At 51.4% G+C, this 21,480-nt stretch overlaps 7 protein-coding genes across 7 annotated transcripts; 5 read left to right on the forward strand and 2 right to left on the reverse strand.

Moving 5' to 3' along the window:
* Window positions 1-1,222: 1,222 nt before the first annotated feature.
* On the forward strand, window positions 1,223-2,299 carry A1O9_00532 (uncharacterized protein; the record flags this gene model as incomplete). Its single annotated transcript, XM_013409695.1, has 2 exons — window positions 1,223-1,434; window positions 1,495-2,299. 2 exons carry the CDS (start codon window positions 1,223-1,225, stop codon window positions 2,297-2,299), a joined length of 1,017 nt encoding a protein of 338 aa, XP_013265149.1.
* Window positions 2,300-4,162: 1,863 nt separating this feature from the next.
* Window positions 4,163-6,421, forward strand: A1O9_00533 (uncharacterized protein; the record flags this gene model as incomplete). The annotated part of the gene is made up of 6 exons (XM_013409696.1): window positions 4,163-4,275; window positions 4,356-4,753; window positions 4,814-5,197; window positions 5,265-5,380; window positions 5,431-5,540; window positions 5,611-6,421. The coding sequence occupies 6 exons, from the start codon at window positions 4,163-4,165 to the stop codon at window positions 6,419-6,421; spliced, it is 1,932 nt and encodes a 643-aa protein (XP_013265150.1).
* A 378-nt stretch (window positions 6,422-6,799) lies between these two features.
* On the reverse strand, window positions 6,800-8,456 carry A1O9_00534 (uncharacterized protein; the record flags this gene model as incomplete). Its single annotated transcript, XM_013409697.1, has 2 exons — window positions 6,800-8,272; window positions 8,331-8,456. The coding sequence occupies 2 exons, from the start codon at window positions 8,454-8,456 to the stop codon at window positions 6,800-6,802; spliced, it is 1,599 nt and encodes a 532-aa protein (XP_013265151.1).
* A 566-nt stretch (window positions 8,457-9,022) lies between these two features.
* A1O9_00535 (uncharacterized protein) lies at window positions 9,023-10,038 on the forward strand (the record flags this gene model as incomplete). The annotated part of the gene is made up of 2 exons (XM_013409698.1): window positions 9,023-9,140; window positions 9,218-10,038. 2 exons carry the CDS (start codon window positions 9,023-9,025, stop codon window positions 10,036-10,038), a joined length of 939 nt encoding a protein of 312 aa, XP_013265152.1.
* An 831-nt stretch (window positions 10,039-10,869) lies between these two features.
* A1O9_00536 (uncharacterized protein) lies at window positions 10,870-13,015 on the forward strand (the record flags this gene model as incomplete). Its single annotated transcript, XM_013409699.1, has 7 exons — window positions 10,870-11,018; window positions 11,077-11,202; window positions 11,259-11,704; window positions 11,760-11,843; window positions 11,915-12,418; window positions 12,506-12,712; window positions 12,780-13,015. 7 exons carry the CDS (start codon window positions 10,870-10,872, stop codon window positions 13,013-13,015), a joined length of 1,752 nt encoding a protein of 583 aa, XP_013265153.1.
* Window positions 13,016-14,017: 1,002 nt separating this feature from the next.
* On the reverse strand, window positions 14,018-15,093 carry A1O9_00537 (uncharacterized protein; the record flags this gene model as incomplete). The annotated part of the gene is made up of 2 exons (XM_013409700.1): window positions 14,018-14,707; window positions 14,776-15,093. The coding sequence occupies 2 exons, from the start codon at window positions 15,091-15,093 to the stop codon at window positions 14,018-14,020; spliced, it is 1,008 nt and encodes a 335-aa protein (XP_013265154.1).
* A 4,309-nt stretch (window positions 15,094-19,402) lies between these two features.
* Window positions 19,403-20,584, forward strand: A1O9_00538 (uncharacterized protein; the record flags this gene model as incomplete). Its single annotated transcript, XM_013409701.1, has 1 exon — window positions 19,403-20,584. The coding sequence occupies one exon, from the start codon at window positions 19,403-19,405 to the stop codon at window positions 20,582-20,584; it is 1,182 nt and encodes a 393-aa protein (XP_013265155.1).
* Window positions 20,585-21,480: the final 896 nt, after the last annotated feature.

Genomic DNA, 21,480 nt, shown 5'->3' on the forward strand with positions numbered 1-21,480 from the left:
AGACGTATAAAGCAATCGCTCAGCACAGTGTACACAACATTTAGGTTTTGCTGGTATTGTTTAGTAGTGATGAGCACCTGTCGGCGTTGATATCAGGGTTCTGCGGCTAACTCGGACATGGATTATTAGTCTAATTGTGGTGACACGTGGGTGCACGTGAAAGGCAACCACGTTAGCAGTTCCCTAGGAGGAGGCCATTAGGCGCTAGGATTTGGACGGATACTCCGTGGGCCTCTCGAAATTAGGAGGGAACCCAAGCATTGAAATAACGGAATTGCCGAGTGGGCGCTCCGTGTCCGACCCCTGGGTCTTGACTCCAGAGAGACGCTTGGGGGCGAGCGCAGGGAAATAAAGCCGAATCGCCGCCCTGTCATCTGGCTGTTCATGAGAGAAGGCAGCAGGATCAATCGCGCTGAATCTTTCCGGCGCTTACATGCCGTTTTAGATATTGAATATGATAGAGGGCGGTGACTCGTGTGGCTGTGGCTGAATGTATTCCTTGACAGTGGTGGGTGATAGTGGGATAGCAGTTGATGTAATACATGTAGCTTGCTGGATGCTAGTCAGAGTAGACTTCCTTCCAGCCTCGACTTAGTAAGTATGGGCCGTTGGGCATCTGTAAGACCCTCAATTTGAACCGAAGGGTATTGTGATAAGTCCAGGGTATTGTAATGAAGCATGGGAAGGTATCAGGCCATCTCCATGGGACGAAAGTTCTGCCGAGTCCTCTACCCGTGCGAAGGACAGGTTGTACTAGATAAGGAGGTTGGAGCACTGCTGATAAGGCACGAAGGCCCCTGATGTGGGCGGTGCCAGGGGGTGCCAGGAATTCCGTTCGCATCCCGAGGTGTAAAGAGATTGTGGGTGGCCAGTTATGGGCGTGGGTTCCCCTGGTATCATGCCGATAACGCGAATGGGGGCAGCCCGGGCAAGCACCAAGCCCGAGGGGCCTTCTTCCCTTTTTGGCCGTGGTTCCATGCCGAACCACATGGGCAATATTCCGTCCAGCTCGCCAGAGTCTCCCAGAGTCTCAGTACGAAGGACTCTTCTACGTGCCTTCCAAGCTCGGCTGGTGGCTAAATATCCCGAAACTGGGCGCTTGGCTTCCCACTCCACCGCGGCATTTGACCGAAGATCACCTGTAACTACTTTACCGGCCTGACATCCATCATCTTTCCCTGCGGTGAGGTTCCAATCCGTCGACCGCTTCGGTTGCACAAACATGAACCCAACACCTCCAGCCTCGGCACGGTCGCAAGCCCCAGCCGTCGATCCTGTCAAGAAAAGCGATGTCGCTGTAAGCAAAGAAGTTGAGGCTGACATTGAAGGTGAGGAAGACGATGAGATTACCCAAGAAGACGATGAGGATGCCGACGCCGACGCCGACGCCGACGCCCAAGACGATGATCTAGACGATGACGATGATGTCGAAAAGTAAGCCCCCGTGTGCTCCTCTCTTGCTCTATCACCCGTTACTCATATGGAATTTTCCAGCTTCACCACCTCCGAAATCGTCACCGTCTTCGTTGGCCCGAAGCGCAAGCGATTCTTCTTGCACCGAGAACTCATCTGCGAACGCTCTCCCTTTATGGAAAAATGCTTGAAGAAAGGCCACTTTGACGAAGGCTACAAAAACGAACTATACCTACCCGAGGATGACCCAAAGGCTTTTTCCATCATCGTCGATTGGATTTACCGGAGTCGCATCCCACAGCGGACAGATCCACACTTCGATGTCTCCGACATGTCCGCAGCTTACTGCATGGCCGATAAGTTCGTGATGGAGGAACTTCAGAACAGCATCATGGATGGCATCCGTGCAAGCCTCAGCAGGAAGGAGGGAGAATTGTGCAAGACGCCTCACTTTTCCGCACTGGCTCTCACACATCTCACCGGCCCTCCTAAGTCTCCACTCAAACGGTTCCTGGTTGAACACATGGTGCATCATATGATGAAGCATCCGAGGTGGTACCATGAATTGAAACGCAACGAGCCCTCCCGCGTGGATGTGGAAGAGCTGTTCAAGATTCCCGATCTGGTCTTCTACATTATGAAGAAGATCTGGCAATTCCAGGCCGAGCCATGGAAAGATCCAGCTACCTGGGATAAATGCTGCTACCATGTCCACGCCACTACAGTATGCCAGGTTAAAGTTCCTCCAGCTCCTATGAAACCGACCCTCAAGCACGGTGTCGGTATGGCCTCATCAGGCTTGCATGGTCATAACTTGCGACCTGGTCACGGCCCTTGGCCTGGAAGCGCCCTGGGTGGTGTCTGGAATCCTGGTGTCGGCTGGTAGAATCAGTCCGACCTTTACTTTGTGGACTTCCTACTGCACCCCGGATGACCTTCTCGCTGGCATGAGTGTTATCAACGCAGCAAGCTGGCCATCACCACAGCATGGGCCTATTTTAATGATCCACCACATCCAAACCGGGTTCGACCCTTTACGATACCAGCATTTCCATTATTTCGGCAATGACTTTTTCTTGGTTTTCTCTTTCCGCATCTTGTTCACTTTCTCAGACCAGAAGTGGCTTCAGCACACGGCGCAATAGAACTGGGTTGATGAATTACGGGAATTTTTGCATTGGCTCGAGCGGAGAATTGCAAGAGAATAGGCGTTTGATTGTTCACATGGCCCCCAACGAGCACTCTTGGATGACTTTGCATTTCATACCTCCCTCTGCTAGAGCTACGTAGGTATTTTTCGAAATATTCGATTCGTGGTATGGGGAAGTCGAGAAGTCGCGAGCAATATCCAAATATGATACGAAACCTACATTTGAAAATCGCCTGATGCGTGCGGGTTCTTCTCATGCTGATGTGGGTTCCCTCAACATCTACCCCTCCGTGAAAGAATCAGGAAAAGCCTTCCAACGTAGATCATGCACCCTGACAGCCAGAATTCTCTTGGCAATCGACCATAGGATCTGGAGAACAAGCCCTCCCGTTCGCTCAGCCGTACTTAAGCCAGATGCCGGTTAGGTGACACTCTCACAGTATCGCCGTTTGGGTTTGGTGAGCAGAAATCGGCTCCCAGCGGTTGCAGCTGCTACTCGATCACGTGATGAAGCTGAGTGGTAAAGAACCGTGTAGAACCGTCTCTGGTCGACGCCAATATTTCACCAAAAAGTTGGTCGCATTCTCACCTCGGAATTCCGTCAGGTTTGCATGCTTGCGCCCTCTGTGGCTGTGAAAAGAGCTGCGCTAATACTCAAACCACGTTCCGCTGCAGGATTAACAAGTATCGCAGCCTGAAGATGCTGGTGCGCCAAACCTCTCACCGTAAGATGCTTATCCTAATAGGTACTTTGAGCCATCTTTGGGTGGGAGCTGGGAGATTTTCTGACTTGCTTATGTAACCATATTGTGTCACGTGACGAAGAATCAAGCACCCCTTCCTCTCATCCTTCCCGAGCCGTTTGTCGAGGATCACACAAACACAGAGTTTTGATCCCAGTCTGTAAGCTATCAAATTCCCATAGTAGATTCTCTCGTCACGCGCTCCTCCCTTTTATCTAATCCTGCAAACCTTAGATCCTCCCTTCCACCACGACCGAGGCATTACCCGGGCGTACAACAATACATCCGGATTGGGTGAGAAGCCTATGTAATCAGCCGCAGACCATATTCGAAGGGGGAACCTAGGGATTCTGTGGGCCGCCTTAGGCCGATGTTGCCCCTCTGCTCAACGCTCGAAAGGCCCAAGCGGCCCTAACTAGGCCCTATAAGCCTTCGCCAGGGAGCTCGTACGGGCCATTGCGGAGACGCCCGTGACTCTAAGAAGGACTCAGGACATATCCAAGGCACATACTGCATTGTATGTGCATACTTAGTGCAGCAACCAGAACTTCATCCTGGGCCAATTCCACCACCAGACTTGCAACTGCGACATGGCCACAATGATCAAACCCTTTCACTGCGGCCAATGCTTGCGCACTTTTAGTCGCAAGGAGCATTTGACAAGACACCTTTCATTACGTATGGCTGCCGCTCAAAACGTCGCTCCCGAGGAGGCTTACTAGCGCTAACTGTTGTGCTGCTTGTAGACTCAGGCGAGAAGAGTTACTCATGCCCTTGTGGCCGGGCATTTTCACGGAGGTACGTCGAAAACCTGCGGGAGAAGTCGCAGAGCTCTAAGAATGCTGCATCTCAAGCGATGTGCTCTCACGCCATCTTGCGCGATGTGCCTTCGCAAGCACTCAGCCGTCGCCGACGCCGGGAAGCGGCCAAGTTCGCCGACCTCGTACCAGAAAGGCATGCGATCGATGCGTTCAGCACAAGACAAGATGCGACAATAGCCAGCCCTGTCACCGATGCGCCAGCAGAAGCCTGCGCTGCATCTATACTAGAGAGGACCCTCCTGCCCTTGATCCGTTTGGTGACTTCGCTACCGCCAAATATCTCTATGACATCAACGAACCCTCTCACGGCCAACACCCTCCTGGCTGTCAGTCTATGCATCCCGAGTGTGTGCAGCCCGTGGAACTGCTGGACGCACGATCCGACTCCGCACAATTCGCAAACACAAACGCAATGATCGCCGAGAGCAGAAACTATGATGATTTTCAGAACATAGCAGCATCTTCCATGTGGCCAGGCTTCCTGGGCATGAGCTTGGGTCTGAACCTTGACGACGCCGCTTTGCAAAGCGAGCCATTCAACTGGCAAAATACCGCCACGGACGAAGCGGGGGCGGACTGCTGGATAAACGAGGGCGCACATGTTGAGCAGATCCATCGGATATCAGGTCAGTCATCACCGCCCAATTAGTGAGAAGTGGGAAAGGAACTCATTTTGACGGGATTAGGTCTGGAGGTTCACAATGACACAACCAACATTCCCAGCCTTGCACCCGACTGCTTTTCTCTGGCACAAATTGACCCAGTCGAATCCAAGTGTAAAGAGCTGAATGCGCTGTTGCACACCAAGGGCAGGCGAATCATGGATGATTTGCTCGGCCACTTCATCACACGTGAGAAGCTGATGCTTTCAATCGAATTGTTCGGCCGCCACTTTCAACGCAACCTTCCAATCATTCACAGCGCCTCTTTCAACCTGGTTCAGGCACCGCGCGGCCTTTTACTGGCCATGTACTGTGTTGGAGCTTGCTATGACAGTACAATTATGAAGACGCAATGTGTCCTCAAGGCTGCCATGCAAGTCTTGATAGACATTGAAAATCAACCTGGAGGTTGAAGCTGTACCGAATCACGGCTCCTCCAACTCATATGAATTGATCTAGCATGAACAAAACCTAGAAGAACCTCCTCTGTCTGCGATCCAGGCTGCAATCCTGGCGTCCTCGGTACTAGCGACCTCTCAGGATGACTTTTCCCAGCAATTCGTTTCCGTCTCCTTTGCACGAAATATATCGGTACAGTGACTTCTCATCACCACGCTTCCATTGTCTGAACCACATAACAGATGGCCAAACGCGCACGGATTTTGCAGTCTGTCAACAGCCAAGACTACCATAACCTAAGCCCAAGTTCATTCGATTGGTTCTCCTGGATTGACTTGGAGTCGCGCATACGGTAAGCCCTGTGGGATGCCTTCTATGAGCCAATAGAGCTTCCTTCACTGACAAGTATATCACGAATTCAGAGTTGCTAATGTTTTGTTCACTCAAAATGTGGCGAGTTGTATCTTCCATGGAAGCTCTCCTACATTTTCACCGTTCGAGATGGAATTTTCTCTTCCAGCCTATGAAGCAAGCTGGGAGGCGAGGTCCTCTTTGGATTGTCTGCAAATCCTCCAGTCTACTCCGCGACCAGAGCTTTTCTCTTCCGCGATGCAGAGGTTGCGTCTCGCACATAACAGAACCGAAGAGTCGGAACCATTAGAAGGCTCGGCCCTTGGAATGTTCACATTGATCAACGGCCTCCACTGTTTCGTGTGGAATGCTACCCAGTTGCACACTGGCAGACATCTGGACATGTCCAAACCAAACAATGCCCCCGCGTCTTCAAAAGCCCTAGAAGCCTCCCAAATACTAGACACCCTCCAAAAGGATTTTTCGGCGCATACCCTCGAATCACTCGCTGCAGAGGTTCGCCCGCTTTCCGAAGCCGGAATTTTTGGCGACGAGAACGACGCGCTGAATCGGTGGATGCATTGGTGGAACGCACGACAGTACCGGGACCACAAACACCTGAGCTTTGCTCTCAATCCCACCTTGTTTTGGTTCTTGGCCAAGCTGTTTTTGTTACTGTGTACGAGCGGTGACTCGGATAGCCTGGTCCGCAGCGAGTTTGCTGCGGTTGTGGCGAAGAGCCATAACCTCAAAGACAGAATGCACCGGCAGCTCAAGGTTCTGGAGCTGATGTCGCGCTTGCGACGCCCGCGGCGAGTCGAGGTCTTACACACATCCCGCGAGAGTGTGGCCAGTTTTATGGAGCCTTTGGAAGAAGAGTGATTGGAGGGGGAGTGGAAGAATTGTCTGCTTGTTTCAAGACCGGAATGTTTTGACTATGTTTCCTCCACCAGCCTTCTGATTAATAAATCTTCGTTTGTTATAGTAAATAAAAAGTCTCTATCTTTTGGACGGCATAATAACCATTCCTGCTCAAACAGCACGTTATTGAACGAAGTCGATGCCGATACTGCCAAAGGCCTTCCAATTCCAGCATAGTCCAGCAGACTAAATCAACGAAGATAACAGGATTTTCCAGGACAATGAGTCAGTAATTATATCTTCTCCATCCTTATGTTGCGGCAAGATTGAGTCTTCATCTTGCCCTACCACTCCAGCTCTCTAAGCAAAATGATTCCTATGTGTTCGATTACCACCACCCTACAAGAGTCGATTGGTCATGGCCCTCAACCTTGGCCCGAAGAAAAAGATTGGAATGGCGAGGATAGAGATTCCCCACACCGTACCTGCGAGTACCGAATACGCGGTTTCGGGACCGACTTTGACCATGTAGTTTGGCATGAAATCCGCGAAACCGAATGAAATCAAAGCACGTATGGTGTTGTTGAAGACCATGGCCTCACCAGAGCGGATCAGATATGCGTCGACCGTGTAGCTATAAGTGATGCCAGCCAGGACGGTAAAGCCGAACGAATGGACGGCGTATCCCACCGCAGGGGCAATCCAGGCCATCCCTTTCTCAATGGTAAAGCCGTACATAATCAGACCCGTGCTGACGGTGACAAAGGGCATGACCATCATTACCAGCCTCTCTTCGGGCTTGTGGTCCTGGTTTTGTCGGAATCGTCGCTTCTCCATGTGTCCATTGAACAGGTCGACCAGCTTAGCACCCACGGTTCCGCCGAGGATGGCCCCCACGAGGCCCGACATGCCGAACAGACCCTGCGCTCCGGGCCCAAAGTTGTACGGCGGACCGGCGGTTAGTTGTGGAATGCAGACTCCGAGAGCCGTGAAGGCCCCAGCAGCAACACCGTAGGTTAGGCTCGACCAGATGACTGGAACCGAGACGAAGAATTGAAATGGCCGAATGAAGCTGAGAAACCAGTTTTGTCGATATTGGACATGAGGATGACGGAGAAACCAGATACTCTGAGACACAGACTTGAGTTCTGGAGCAGTGGACGCCAGAGTCAAGGTGATGCCATCTTGTTGTTCTCTAACAAGGTTGACACCAGTCTCGGTCTCGCCACTTCTTGTCTTGTCCTCTTTAACTATCTCGCTCCTTTCCACGTCACCAGCCGTTGTTCCGACCTCGAGGCCACGTTGAAAGGTGGTTTCGGGCAGCCAGATCAACATGGTGAGAAAGTTGACTCCACAGGCGATGAAGGTAACCCAGAAGGCCCATCGCCATCCGGCACCTTGCGTGACGTACCCCAGGCAGAGCTGACCCAGGCCAGCTCCCGCGAGGATACAAAGGGCAAAAAATCCCAACGCCGTGGTGAGGTTGTGTTCGAACCATATTTCACCGATGATGACGGGCGCAAAGGACTCCGAGGCCCCCGAAGCAAAGCCTGAAAGGATTCGAGCAGCCAGAAGACTCTCATAGCTCTTGGCAGACGCGGCCCAGGCGATGCAGGGCAACAGTAGAACCATGGTGCCGAGAATGGTCCAGCGTTTCCCGAAGGTCAACATGGTCGGCACCCAAACCATGTTGCCAAGTCCTTGTGCAAGGACGTTGTAGGCCATGAACCCAGCCGCTTTGGTGATGGGGATGTCGAGCTCAGCGGAAATAGGAGACAGCGTGGGCACCAGGCCTGCGGCAGAGATGTTGTTGAGAAACGCGTTCGCGCACACGTTGAGCGTGATGCCCATCTTGATCCAAAAAGGCCATGTCTAGATCATTTCCTAGTCAGACTGTGAAACGGGTAGCTACCTAGGAAACAAAACTTACAAATGGATCCTCCGTCACGACTGTTGAGGTAGGATGCCGGAACTGCATCCTTTCGACCTCACTGTGCTCAGCGGCTTCTCCAATAGTTTCTACTGAGCCCTTTTGGCGTGCTATAGAGTGCGACATGACGATTTGACCCTGTTGGCGCCTTCTGTTAGATTGAGCTCAAGGAAAAGGATGATTTTAGATCTGGCTTTTGGTTTTGGACACGACGGCCAGGGTTTCATATAGGCAACTCGATGCATCCCTTGACTCCCAACGAAGGCCCGGTTCCCTCTTCCAGGACCAGATCCGTGAGATCTCCACATCTCCTGGCCGCCGACAAAGCCGGCCCCGGCAGTAAATCTGGGGTTGCATAAGAAGAGCGGGTTAGCCTCTTAACAAGCCGTTGCGAATCGCGAACTAGAAGGTGAACGCGAACGGAGTAGTCGGAGGAGCCCCAACGCTAAGCAGTCGGAGGTAATCGTGGAGGCTAGCCACTGTCTCTGGTCGACATTTTCCACGCGTTGCTTGATCTTAAACGCTCGAAGCTCTCCCGACTTACACGCGACCTTGGGCTTCATTGAATGGTCTATCCGTTCATCTAGAGAGTCAATGGCTTCAAAAGCCGTAAACGCTCCAAGAAACCACCATTGATAACTTGGTTGAAGGGACTAGTTGTCGGCTGTCAGCCCGAACATTTTGCAGGGACCATGGCTACCAACATCCGAACTAACAATGCGAAGTCGGTCTATGAAAGGATCGATGCGGCTGGAGCCATGCAAGGCAGTGCAAGTGGTAAGGTTGTTCTGGTCACAGGTGCCGGACGAGGTATATTTCCCTCCCTGGCCTCATCCCAGTTCTGCCGGATTAGCCACTGACGTGGAAGCGAATCAATACAGGCATAGGACAAGCGATATCCAAAGCATTTACACAAGCCGGCGCGGATGCGTTGATTCTGACCGCCTTGGAAGATTCCGAACTCGAGGAGACGAAGCAGCAGATCCGAGCCATCAACCCACAATGCCGTGTGTTTATGCGAGCGCTGGATGTGAGGGACACCACGGCGGTCTCAAGCTTTATCGAAGATGCTGCTAAATGGTCAGAGAACCGGGTGGATGTCCTGTGCTGCAATGCAGGCATTAGTCCGCCTCTGCAACCGATATCCGAGAGCGACCCTCGTCGATGGTGGATGGGCCTCGAGGTCAATCTCAAAGGACCCTATCTGTTTGCTCGCTTCGTATTACCGCTGATGCAGAAGCAAAAATCGGGACACATCATTATCACAGCCTCGCGGGCGGCGGTCTCCAATGACCCCGAAATGTCCAGCTACCAGATCTCCAAGCTGGCGGTGACGCGGCTGGCCGAACTTATTGATGTTGAAAACAGCCATCTAGGCATCAAATCCTTCGCCATCCACCCGGGAGGCATCATCACACGACTCTTGACGGACTTGGAAACCAAGGAGACCGAGCCGTGGGCAGCGAAAGCGGCGCCTTTCATCCGCTCCAAGTTGGTAGAGGATATCTCCCTGCCCGGGAATTCTTGTGTGTTCCTGGCCTCTGGGAAAGCGGACTACTTGAGTGGTCGCTTTGTAGACACCACTATTCACTTTGACGATCTTGGACGGGGAGAGGCGGCGATCTTGGAGCATGATCTGCTCAAGATTCGGGTACCCTTAAACTGGAATCCAGAGGGTGGTGTCTCTTGCTTCTCCACCAAGGCCTGAACCAGGCTCTCTAATAGATCTAGTAGATCTTTTGTCTCTACTTGTGACTGCAGCAAATTTGTGACAGGCTAGACAAGCCTGTCAAATCTTTGTACAAATCTGTCAGGCACTCTTTATCAGAAAAACTTTATTCCAATCCATGATCTCCCTCACAGACAAGTGACCCTAGACGGTGAATCTCACATAGTCTGGAAAACGATGCGAGTCCCGGGAAAGCTAGGAGTCGCCCATTTAAAAATTCTTGTGTCTTGCTTGTAGGCACATCGAAGGGACTGCCTAGGTTGTATTGTTCATCCTTTTGATTTGTCTGAGCCTCATCCCGATGATTCCCCCATGGGCGGGAGGTAAGCTTATCGAGTCGACTCTAAATGAATGTACATCCACCAGCCAGTGAACCTCCATCTCCTCCACCTTTTTTTTCTGCTGCTGTCACCATTATACTAAGCCATTCTACCGAGATTTCAAAAGTTTGGCTCATCGGAATCGCATGCCTCGGGATCGGAGATATCCCCACCTCCACCGCCATTACCCGACAACAAACTCTACTCGGAGTATGGCCCCCAGCTAAACAACCCAAAGAAAGATTGATGGTCTACACTGAGTTTATGTACGGACTCTGTTTCCCAGGGCCAGACCGGACAGTAACTGCGAAAGCCCGCTAAAGTAAAAGGTGGGTGGCGCAGTATGGTGCTCCTTACACGACGCCCGTCCCACAATTCTCGGTTTCCCGTAATGCTCGCACGAGTTCTGATTAGGATTGCTTTTATTCCAAAGTAATTCTCTTTCAGTCTTCGTCCACAACATAATCTCTTGGTCCTACGCGACACGACCATGGCTATCCTCTCTGAACCCCGAAATGGTGGAGAAGCTCCTGCAACAAAAGGTCATTATGCCAATGGCAGTCCTGAGAATGCTCTCGCTGGGATCGTGGGCACAGCATTCCGCTCCAGGACATTGAGAGTCGTTATGCTAGGTGCTGGGTAAGACTCTTCTCCCTCCTCGTCGGGCTCGGTCGGTGCAGAAACATTTCCCTAACAGATGGGCCAGTGTGTCTGGCATCCAGTTCACCCATGATATCACGACCAAGATGAAAGACGTTGAACTGGACATTTACGAAAAGAATGCCGGAATCGGTGGAGCTTGGTACGAGAACCGATATCCAGGGTACGTCAGACATGCCCCGAAGTCACTGTGTCATCTCATTGAGAGTGTCTCCGAAGCTGTGCTTGCGACGTTCCCGCCCACACATATCAGTTTTCTTGGGAACCGAATCCGTACTGGACCAAGTTTTACGCGCCAGCACCCGAAATCTGTGCATATCTGAACAAAGTGGTCGACAAGCACGATCTACGTAAACATATGCACTTCCGCCATCGCGCTATACATGCCGAATGGCAAGAACGGTCGGCGACCTGGCAGCTCAAGTTCGAAGTAACGGATGCAGCCGGACAAACTTCATATCTGGACCGGGAGTGTGACGTGCTTGTCTCAGGAGTTGGGACACTCAACAACTGGAAGTACCCTGACATTGAGGGCTTATCTCAGTTCAAAGGATCCTTAATGCATACGGCCACCTGGGATGACTCGGTTGATCTGAAAGGAAAGACAGTGGCTGTGATTGGCAACGGCGCCAGTGCTGTCCAGTTAGTGCCTGCACTCCAACCAGGTAGAGTGTTTGGTGGTTGAATCGTTCCTGATAGGTACTGACCGGATTCTCGCAGTGACTGGCAAGATTTATAATTATGTGCGCACGGCGTCATGGATGCTTCCGCATCTCTTCTCCGATGGTGCTGTTCAGAAGGACTGTAAGCTCCCTCCGCTCTACCCTTGACGAGGTCTACCCATTTACTGAGCAGCTCTTTTCCTATTCTCCTAGATTCTGCAGAACTCCAAGCTCGCTTCGAGAGCGATCCTCATTTTTACTTCGAGTACCGGCGCGAACTGGAACAAAACATGGCGCGCGGCTTCGAGGGTCTTTGGCGAGGCACTCAAGCCCAGGCAGACCTGCGACGGGCAACCACCCTTCACATGGAAAAAATGATCGCCGATGCGCGAATTCTCCATTTCCTGACCCCGGAATTTGAGATTGGCTGCCGTCGCTTTACCCCCGGAGACCACTACCTACATGCGCTGCAGCAAGACAACGTACACATGTTGACGGACCATATCACTCGGGTCACCGAGACCGGTATCTCTGATACAACAGGCGTCACTCGCGACGTCGACGCCATCGTTTGCGCGACGGGATTCGAAACATCCTACGAGCCACGATTTCCCATCCTGGGTCGAAACGGATACTCTCTCGCTGAGGACTGGGGAAAGGACAAGACCACTGAGAGCTACATGGGCGCTATGGTAGCCCGGTTACCAAATTTCTTCGGTGGGTTTGAACTTTGGCAGTTTCCTTTTTGCATAACCCTGCTCCAACCTTTCAGCACAGCTAACCAGAAATCTCTTTGGAAACTAGTTTTCAACCCTCCCATATGTCCTGTCATTGGGTCTGCTTTCCCAGGCATTGAGGCGGCGAGTTCTTACATGATCCGTGTCATGGAACGCCTACAACACGACTCGATCAGATCATTGAGCGTGAAAAGCGAGGCCCAGGCCGGATTCAATGAGTGGGCCCAGTCACGAATGGCGGAAATGGTCTTTACCGGCAACTGCAAGAGTTGGTGTGAGTTTGCTCTTCGTCTCTCTGTCTTGACTGACATTGACTAACGTATCTCGCAAATGACGTGCAGACAAAAACTCCAAAGGAAAAGTCTTCATTCCTTGGCCGGGGACCATTGCGCACTACATCCAGTGCATCGATACGATCCGTTGGGAAGACTTTCACTTTGTCTGGGCCAACCCGGGCAACAAATATTCCAGCTTTGGCAACGGAGTCCCTTTGGGAGGTGTCGCGCCCGAGGTTCCGCCATGGTTAACGAAACCGGAGACTGTGGCCGCAAAAGTTGGAGCAAAAGGTGCCCAGTAGTCGAGGATTGAATCGAGCTTCAGACTCCATTTATAGAGAGTGTTTTGTACCTATAGAAACAGATCGAGGGGACGAAGTGAGACTTGTGATGTTCCGTTTTCCGTCCATCTTCTTCCATTCAAGGACAATTCAACTCTGTCTGGACTGGGTAGAAGTCGGCGGGAAATGATGAAGGGAAACAGCAGGAAGTTTTCTGCTGAGCACCAATGTTCCCTGGCCGGTAGCTGTGGATGATGGCCGACTGTCCTTGGTGCTCACGTAGTTGCCTCAGGACGGCCCAAATAGATAGCCTGCCGTAGCAGCCCCATTGCCCATACCACAAAAACCTCTTCTGTCAATTCGTGTAACCATACATAGGAGGCACCCTTCCCTGCCATCCCTATCTATTTCCCCTCAAGCGAAAACCAGCGCTCGGACCGATGTTAACGCGCCCCAAGGAGGGAGATTTCTGCCTTTCCGGTAACAGACATCGGAACCGGAAGGGATGCGTGCGTTTGAAAGTCAGTATCTGTACACTCGGAATGGCTGGTCGAACGGATAGAGAATCGCGTCGCATCTATTATTGACGCCTCGAGGAAATACGGAGCTTTGCCTGTTGGATTCTGGAGACCTTGTGGTAAATGGTAACGCGGAGAGAGGGCCGTGGGCGGCCTCGCGTGGACGAAGTCGGATTTCGCTGGCTACATGCAGCAGAAATGCGATCTTAGTCTAAATGATAATGGCCAAGAGGGTCCTTTACATGTGGATAGTTAGATAAACATCACCTTGCTTGAGCATGCGTTAACACACCAGGCGTATATCTAAATCGCTGCCATTCATTTGCATTGACTATCCGCTTGAACCCACGGTCTTCCAGATACATATTATCAGGGTGCCTCGTTATTCACAAGGGAGTAGCTGTCGCTATAGGCCAAGTTGCCCAAGGGGTTGAAGAAGTTTACTTTGAGATTCTTAGCTTCTCCCTACTTGAACGCTGTCTTGAATCTTGTCGTGTCTCTCAATTCAATTTGCCCCATTGTCTCCGCGCTCTATCAGAATACCATCGAGCCACTCCGTCATTATGTGCGCTAAACCAGGCCCATCTTCCTGTCCGACCCAGTGACCGCACGTCATGATGGCCAACTCTCCATCCGGCAGTAGTGGTTTCGAAGCCTCTGCACTCTCGACCGGAACTGCCGGATCATTGTCAGCGAGGACGGTCAGAAACGGAAGCTGGATACGCGGGTCCGCGAGGAAATGTTTCTCATCGTCATGGTTCCGGAGGAAGGCGCGGTACCAGTTCATGGGCCCCTCCCAGCCACCGCGCAGATAGGTGTGCTGATAGTGGATAAAGGATTCCTCGTCCCACAGGCTCGGGCGAGCCTTCCAGTCCTCAGGCGTCGAGGCGTTGTCGGTGGAGAGACGGTGCTCGACCTCCGACATGGGCACCGCGGTCTCGCGGCCGGTGCGGACGACCGCGTTCCAAAAGATGGGCATGCGAGTGCGAAGAAGGGCGTGGCTTCGCTCCGAAGCGAAAAATTGCCAGTACGAGAAGTTGGGAAACAGGTTGGTGAAGGCTTCGAGGGTCATTGGCTGAGGCAAGGGCGGTAGATATGGCGCCGAGATGCTGATACAGCCAGCGACCAGGGAAGGATGGTGCAGTGTGAGCCGCGAAGCGAGCTGGGACCCCCAGTCATGGCCAACGGCTGTGATCTTAGAACACGAAAGACCAGCATTAGCATTATATCTCTCCGCGGAAGGAATAGGATCATGGCCGAGACCTTTCTACCATCGATGCCTGCATGCTTTAATAGCTCCGCCAAGTCATCAGACATGACTTTCAGTTTGTAAGCGTCGACATCGACCGGTTTACTTGTCTGCCCAAATCCAAGCATATCTGGCACTATGCAGCGGATGTTATGCGCCAACAGCTTCGGGATGACAGTGCGCCAGCCATAAGAATAGTCACCATGGCCATGCAAGAGCAGAAAGGTGTGGCTGATGTGCCCTGGGACAAGTGAGATGTCGTAGTAGTTGTAAAGAAAGCCCCGGGTGACGACACACGTCCGCGCTGGGCAATCGTCGAAGTCGAAAGCCATTTCTAGTGTCTCTTCTGAGGACTTGCTCTAGGTGCAATCAAGAAAGATCTGTGTTGGACTATAATTCCTGATTTGTGATCCTTCCACACCTCTCCAGACCCGTCTCCGGAAGAGAGGCGATCAGGAAGAAACTGGGCGTTTTCCAGCGTCTCGATGTGTATATACTTCCGCGATGTAATTCTCCCACCACTCGCGTGACCGAGTGGATTCGAAGAAGTGGGACGGATGCGGGACGACCAAATATGTGGAGGAACACCTGCTTATGAAGACATTATAGGCATTACCTCAGAAGTTACTGGTGGTTGGCGGTTGGGGAAAATATCCCCGGAGGCATTTGTCATTGTTCGTTGGACCTCATCCGAGCGGGTTCCCGAGAGCGCAATGAACGCCGGGCAGGCTCCCAACCTTCGTACTGAGCCACACCCAACATAGCATGCCAGGCCAAGAGAAAGGGAAATTCAAGAGTGCCTGTGACCACAAAAGCCGTGAGACCTGTGATGAAGAAGATTTATCTGGGAAAAGAATACGCGAATCAGTAAAAGATGCCAGACTTGTTCTCCCAGATATGAGGTCTCCAGTCAGTATATATGGGCTCTCCCAAAGCCCACCAGTAATTTGATAGCGGCCATGCGTTGGTCCGCCGAAGGCAGGCTTGTTGGATGATAGGCTTTGCAGAGAGCTTTGGATGAGTATGTACAATTCTGTCCCTTTGTAATCTTTCTCAGACCTTGTTGGATTTATGTCCACGCTGGCTGAGTCTCTGGCACTCCCAGAAAGCCGTCCAAGCCACGCCAAAGGACCAGCGAAGTGCTGCAGAAAGATCGACAAATTGAAATTCGAACGCTGACCGAAGGGTTGCTATTATTGCGCGACGAAGCCACAAATTAAATCGAAAGGATCGAAAGACCGGACGACTTCGAGAGGAAATACAGAAGTTGATGTCAACAGGAGATTATTCTCAATCCAATTTGCGGAGATGTTTACACAACAAGTCCAAAACGCATCGACGTTGCTCGACATGTTAAGTCGCGAAATGAGATGCGAGATCCTCTTCATTCTAAGTTAATCTAACTACGGCTTACCTAGCTCTCGAGGATGGAGCCCGTATTGAAGTCTAAGCCATCAACCTAGCTTCCCTTGAGACACTCATTGAAGACCTGGATGACAGCGATGTTTACGTTTTGGGAGACGGGACGGACTCCAACATGTATGATTGGACCGGGAAGCAGGTGGCTTTTGCATTGTCGGGACGTCTCCAAGAGATCAAGAGTTCACACAATACAGGACAAGCATTCAGAAGAAGGGAGAGAGTTTCGAGTCGACAATATCTAGACGTTGAGATGAGGCTAGGCATGAGTGCTACACCACCCTACTAGCCCACACCGAGCAACTGCCGAAGCGCAGGCCGCTGGAAGAAGCAGCATGGAATCCTATTGGGATGTCAGCTTTGAATACAGGTTCAAGAGTATCGCTGAGTGTCTTGACAAAGACACAGTCTCTTCATAACTGCAAGTATGAGTGAGTATTCAGCTAGCTTGTCAAAGCAACAAGGAGTTATCGAAAAGGGTTGTGACTAACCATCTCACCTTTACAGAAGACGAAGAAAAGATTATAGTAAGTTTTTGAAGGATCAGGCAGCTTTGCCGACTGCCGGGTCATCTAGCCCCGAGTCCGAGTCTTCGTCAACCTAAGGACTCGGACTCATGAGTCGTGACTTGGGACTCGACGACCGGCAGTTGGCAACGGTCCGACCAGGGCCGTATCAAGTGGCCAATTGTTATCAGTGCCTTGACGTACAAGACCCACGTTGCATACACTCGTTGCAGTGTCAATAGCGAAGAGCGTCACGAACCCCTGACACAGAGGCTATTCCAAGCAAGGTAACCATGTCAGGTAGTTGCAATGAATTCCTCCCATCTGACTTACGCACTAGTCAAGCCACAGAGAATCTCCACCTGGTCCAGATCGTCCCACGGCCATTACTTTACCAGGTAGTGGCAACAGTGATATTTCTACACTTTGTTTGTCAGAACCCGAGGACGACCCCCTGACAGACGCGGCTGCTCAGCTTTCTGAGGACAACGAGGGAAGTAAGAGACCAAAGAACGAGGTAGCGCATTATGGCTCGTGAACCAGTACCGAGCCAACTGGGTGGACCTAGCACAGTTGTTGAAGACGTCTCGTTCATTCGCCCCTGACGTGGTTGCGTGGAATTTGGTATGCATTGTATGAGCCTTTCCTCTTTTCTATGAAAACCTATAGCAAACGTCATGGACGCAATTCTACAGGCACCAACCAAGTGTGAAAATGGCCATCAACTCGCTCAACTTTTGTTTGAGCTGACAGAGCCCGAGAGTTACATGGCCAATCGAACAGGTCTAAAGCTGCTAAACGGAATTGAAGTGGAGTGCTCGAATTAGGAAATTCTTGGCCTCAGCAATTGAAGCGAGCCTGGCGGATTTAGTTGAAGTATGGTAAGAGTCGAGTTCAGAGAGCTTCGGATGCTAGGAGGCATTTTCAGAGACTTCACCAAGGTCAGGGTGCTTGAAACCTTACGTTGAGACAGTTATGAGGGACAGAGGAACCAGAATGTAGATCCGAGATCCGATTTCTGATCACGGTATCTGTTTCCCACGTACCAAAGTCTGTCCACGCAAGCTTGTAGAATTCTCAAGGATAACTTATTTAAAGAGTTAAGCACCAGTGCATTATTCATCTATCCTTCTTCCATCCGGCTTACAATTTCTGAGATATTGCCTCTAGATCACCCCGCGCGTCGTGGAGATGGCCTGGTTACTGTGGCTGGCTGCAATCATGTTTACGCAGTGTCAATAGACAATGCTGCGAAGGAAATCATAAGACCATGTTATGTTGGAAGGTCTTTGTCTTGGATGCGTCGAGTTAGAGAGTATTGGTCTATTCAATGGTTACTTGATGTCAATTATGATTCGCTTGTCGAGCTTCTTCTGTTCGAGCGCTCTACCTCTTAGAAATAGCAGTTTTGCGCGACGCAGCTACTGAGTACAGTCAAAAATTCAAAAACCGCAGGCGTTATGCGGACGACTTCTATGCATCCACCGATTCTACAGCTGCCTGGTACGCCATGAAGGGTGGCTGGCACCGGAGTTCTCGGGACACAGCCCAACCCACCCGCGACCGGTCGGGCCGGTCGGGCGAGTCCAGGACACAGGCAGGTGAGCCGGGATGCCGGCGTCCACCTGAATGGGTGAGGCAGGACGGCGTGGCTCACCCTCCCGGTGCGGAAGGGGAGCACGCCCAAACGGCCGTCCAATTGGTACTAAAGTGGGTGGCCATTTGGTAATGCTACTGTAGCTGTTGATTGTTCTCTGTATTTTCTCAAGTTTTGAGCTACTGATTTTGATTGTGGGCTGACGATGACAGTTCTATTGATGAAGGCTGTTGGAGTTGGAAATTGTCTCCTTGTTCACCGTCAATGTGGGGCCCACCCAAGGTGAGGGAGGTTCGGAAAATGGGCTTCTGCCCCCGGCAAAAGGTAGAAGGGGTGCCACGTATCGTACACCCACATTTTTCTACTCGGAATTAGGTACTTCATGCGACCTGCAACCTCTTCCTGGTCATCCATCGCCAGTTCAATGGCGCCTACTGAAAACATTACTTCTGTACAATCTCGACGTTCTTCACGCTCCTCGGCCTCTTCCGCGCAGAAAAACGAAGATGAAGATCAGGTCTCCTTATCTATGCCGATACGAGCTTCGGTTCGTTCCGAGTAGGGCCCAGATGAATAATCTCAACGCCGAGGGGTCATCAGTGTTAACCATCCCTATCCCGGCATAGTTATTCATTTCGGGGAAGCCACCTAACCATTTTCTCCATTGGTACACCCACTAACAAGATATTCGCTAAACCGCGTTCTGTCGACAAACATGAGCTGCCGAAGCTCGACCTCTTCAGCTGAAGCTTGCTGTCCTTGTGTTTTGCGGTGAGCGTTACGTGCTGTTAGCATTGATATTATTGTTGTAGTTCCGAGTCGTGAGCTTCCACGCGGAACCGGAAGAGCAGCTTTGAAGCAGCTGACGCGTTTTAGACAGCTCGTGTCTTTGACCTTTCAGCCTTGCATACCATTCTACCCTGAGTATCAAGCGGCTGATTGAGCCAGCTTGCCCCTCAATCGCAAGACGCTTCTCGTTAGTGACTAGACGAGTACCGTGAGTCGAATCGTTCTCCTGGGACGAATTCTATCTTTTGGGCGAACCAGCCTTCTGCCAAACCAGGGGCGTGGGAGGACACACGAGTTGTCAGACAGCAACCCATAATTTGTGTTTTCAAAATGACAAGCGAACGTACGCCCTTGTTGTGGGACTACGCCAACTCAAGCAGCAGCACAAACGTAATCAGCAAGTCAAAGGAGACCAAACCTGTTGACTTCCATGCACAATTCTGCATGCTTGTTGGTGTACCCAGCACCAGCGCTGACCTGCCCAAGGGCGAGCGCACAAAGTCACCACCACCCAAATCTCTCTACGGACGCGCCATTCGCCAGCTCAATTCTCAACGCTTCACTTACTATGCGACCGCATCGCTCTCAAACACGCTGCTGCTGACCCAGGTAGTGCTGGGTGCGGCTCTCACCGGCCTTGGAGCGTCCGAAAGCTCGCACATTCTGATCACCGTGTTTGGAGCACTCAACACCATCATAGCCGGGGTAGTGGCCTACCTGAAGTCTCGAGGACAACCGATGCGTGCAAGAATGTACAGGGATGACCTCGAGAGGGTAGTCGATGAGATCGAGAATTCGGAGATTATGTGGCTCGGCATTACACGTGGCGTGCACGGATACGATGAAATTGACACAGACGAACATCAAGTCACGGTTAGGTCCGAAGTCGCAAGGCTCACTCGCCTTTTCGATCGTGCAGTCAGGAATAATTCGCTGAATAACCCTGATATGTATATGGCTGGCGCAGGATTTGATGGGAACAATACGGCGCTGAAGTCGAGGCCCCCTAATCAGCCTCTTCCTCTCCCCCTTCCCATTGTCGCGGGACCTGCTCCTGCTGCTGCACCTGTGATTGACACTCCGAGCGTACCTCCCGCGGTCGGTGCGGTGCCTGTGGCTACAATCCAGGATCCCGACGAGAGTCCTGCAAGTGCACCGCCTAAGCCGAAAAGGGAGGCAGAAGCAAAGAAGGAGGACGTGAAGAAAGAGGAGGAACCGAAGAATGAAGAAGCGAAGGACTTGACCAAAGATGGCGGCACTAGTAAAGACGACCCTGCACTTGAAGACAACAAGTCGGCCACTAGCAGTGGTAAGGAGAAGGAGAAGGCACAAGAGGCAGCAACCAAGAATGACTCAGAAGCTTCCGCTGTACCTGCATCAAGTGCTGCTTCAGGGAGTATCAACGATGCTCCTGCTCCTGCTCCTGCAAGACCAATCTCGACCTTTGATCCGGATGCTTCGCCTGCCTCGTCTGCCGATGTGCCAAAGAAAAATAAAAGGGCCACAGACTGATGATCGACGTGTTTTCCAGCGCCAGCATTTCCAGCAACCAGGCAAGCAAGCGAGACGCCTCATTTCCTTACTCCGACACCATTTCCTTCTATATATTTTATCTACGTCGTGCATCAGGTTAGTTTTTGAAACAGCAAAAACCCAGCATCTGCAAGACCGCGAATGTCGGTCTGTGTGGCATGTACAGCAAGCCAGCACAGTTATCATTTTCTCACATTTAGTTGATTTTCCAAGATAATGCTTAATTTACGACAATATGATACATACATTACACATCACAGAATCTGAAAGAAACAAGAATGTTCCCGGGTTCATTTCGATTCATTATGCATCCCTAAGATGGATTGATGCTCTCAACCTCCGAGGGCGGAAGTCCACTCGAATCGCTAACTAGCCTGCTAGCTGCGACGGGCAAACTCGTGAACCACTGAACCACAGCACTATCCGACTAATGAGCTTCCACCTACCAGCCGGCCACTCCCTTCAGAAAGCCGATTAACCTGCCATTGCACGTGTCATGGATTCCACGCTCGCGTTTCTTTCATAGGCACACAACAAAGAACGTCTTCACCTGTAAATGGAGTATAATGGGATGTTTCTTTTCGAGGAATGAAAACTACGCGGGCCTCGATGGTGAGCGAATGCCTCATTTCAAGGAGACCATTTCTTATGGAGATGAGGATGCTGTTGACATCCGAAAATGAGGCTGCTTGAGGGGTTGGCCGTCATTCGTGCTATTTCAAGCTATCATAATCTCAAAATCATGAGGAAGGAGGCCGAGAATCTGTGGACTACTGCCGGAGATCGGAAGAACTAGGTATTCACTTGCTGCTGCTACCTAAGGAGTCTCATATATAGGTATGATACCTCTCCCCCTCTATCAGTGGAGGGGCCAA

The sequence above is a fragment of the Exophiala aquamarina genome, assembly GCF_000709125.1.
Source record: "Exophiala aquamarina CBS 119918 chromosome Unknown aczIA-supercont1.1, whole genome shotgun sequence".
Lineage (NCBI taxonomy): Eukaryota > Fungi > Ascomycota > Eurotiomycetes > Chaetothyriales > Herpotrichiellaceae > Exophiala > Exophiala aquamarina.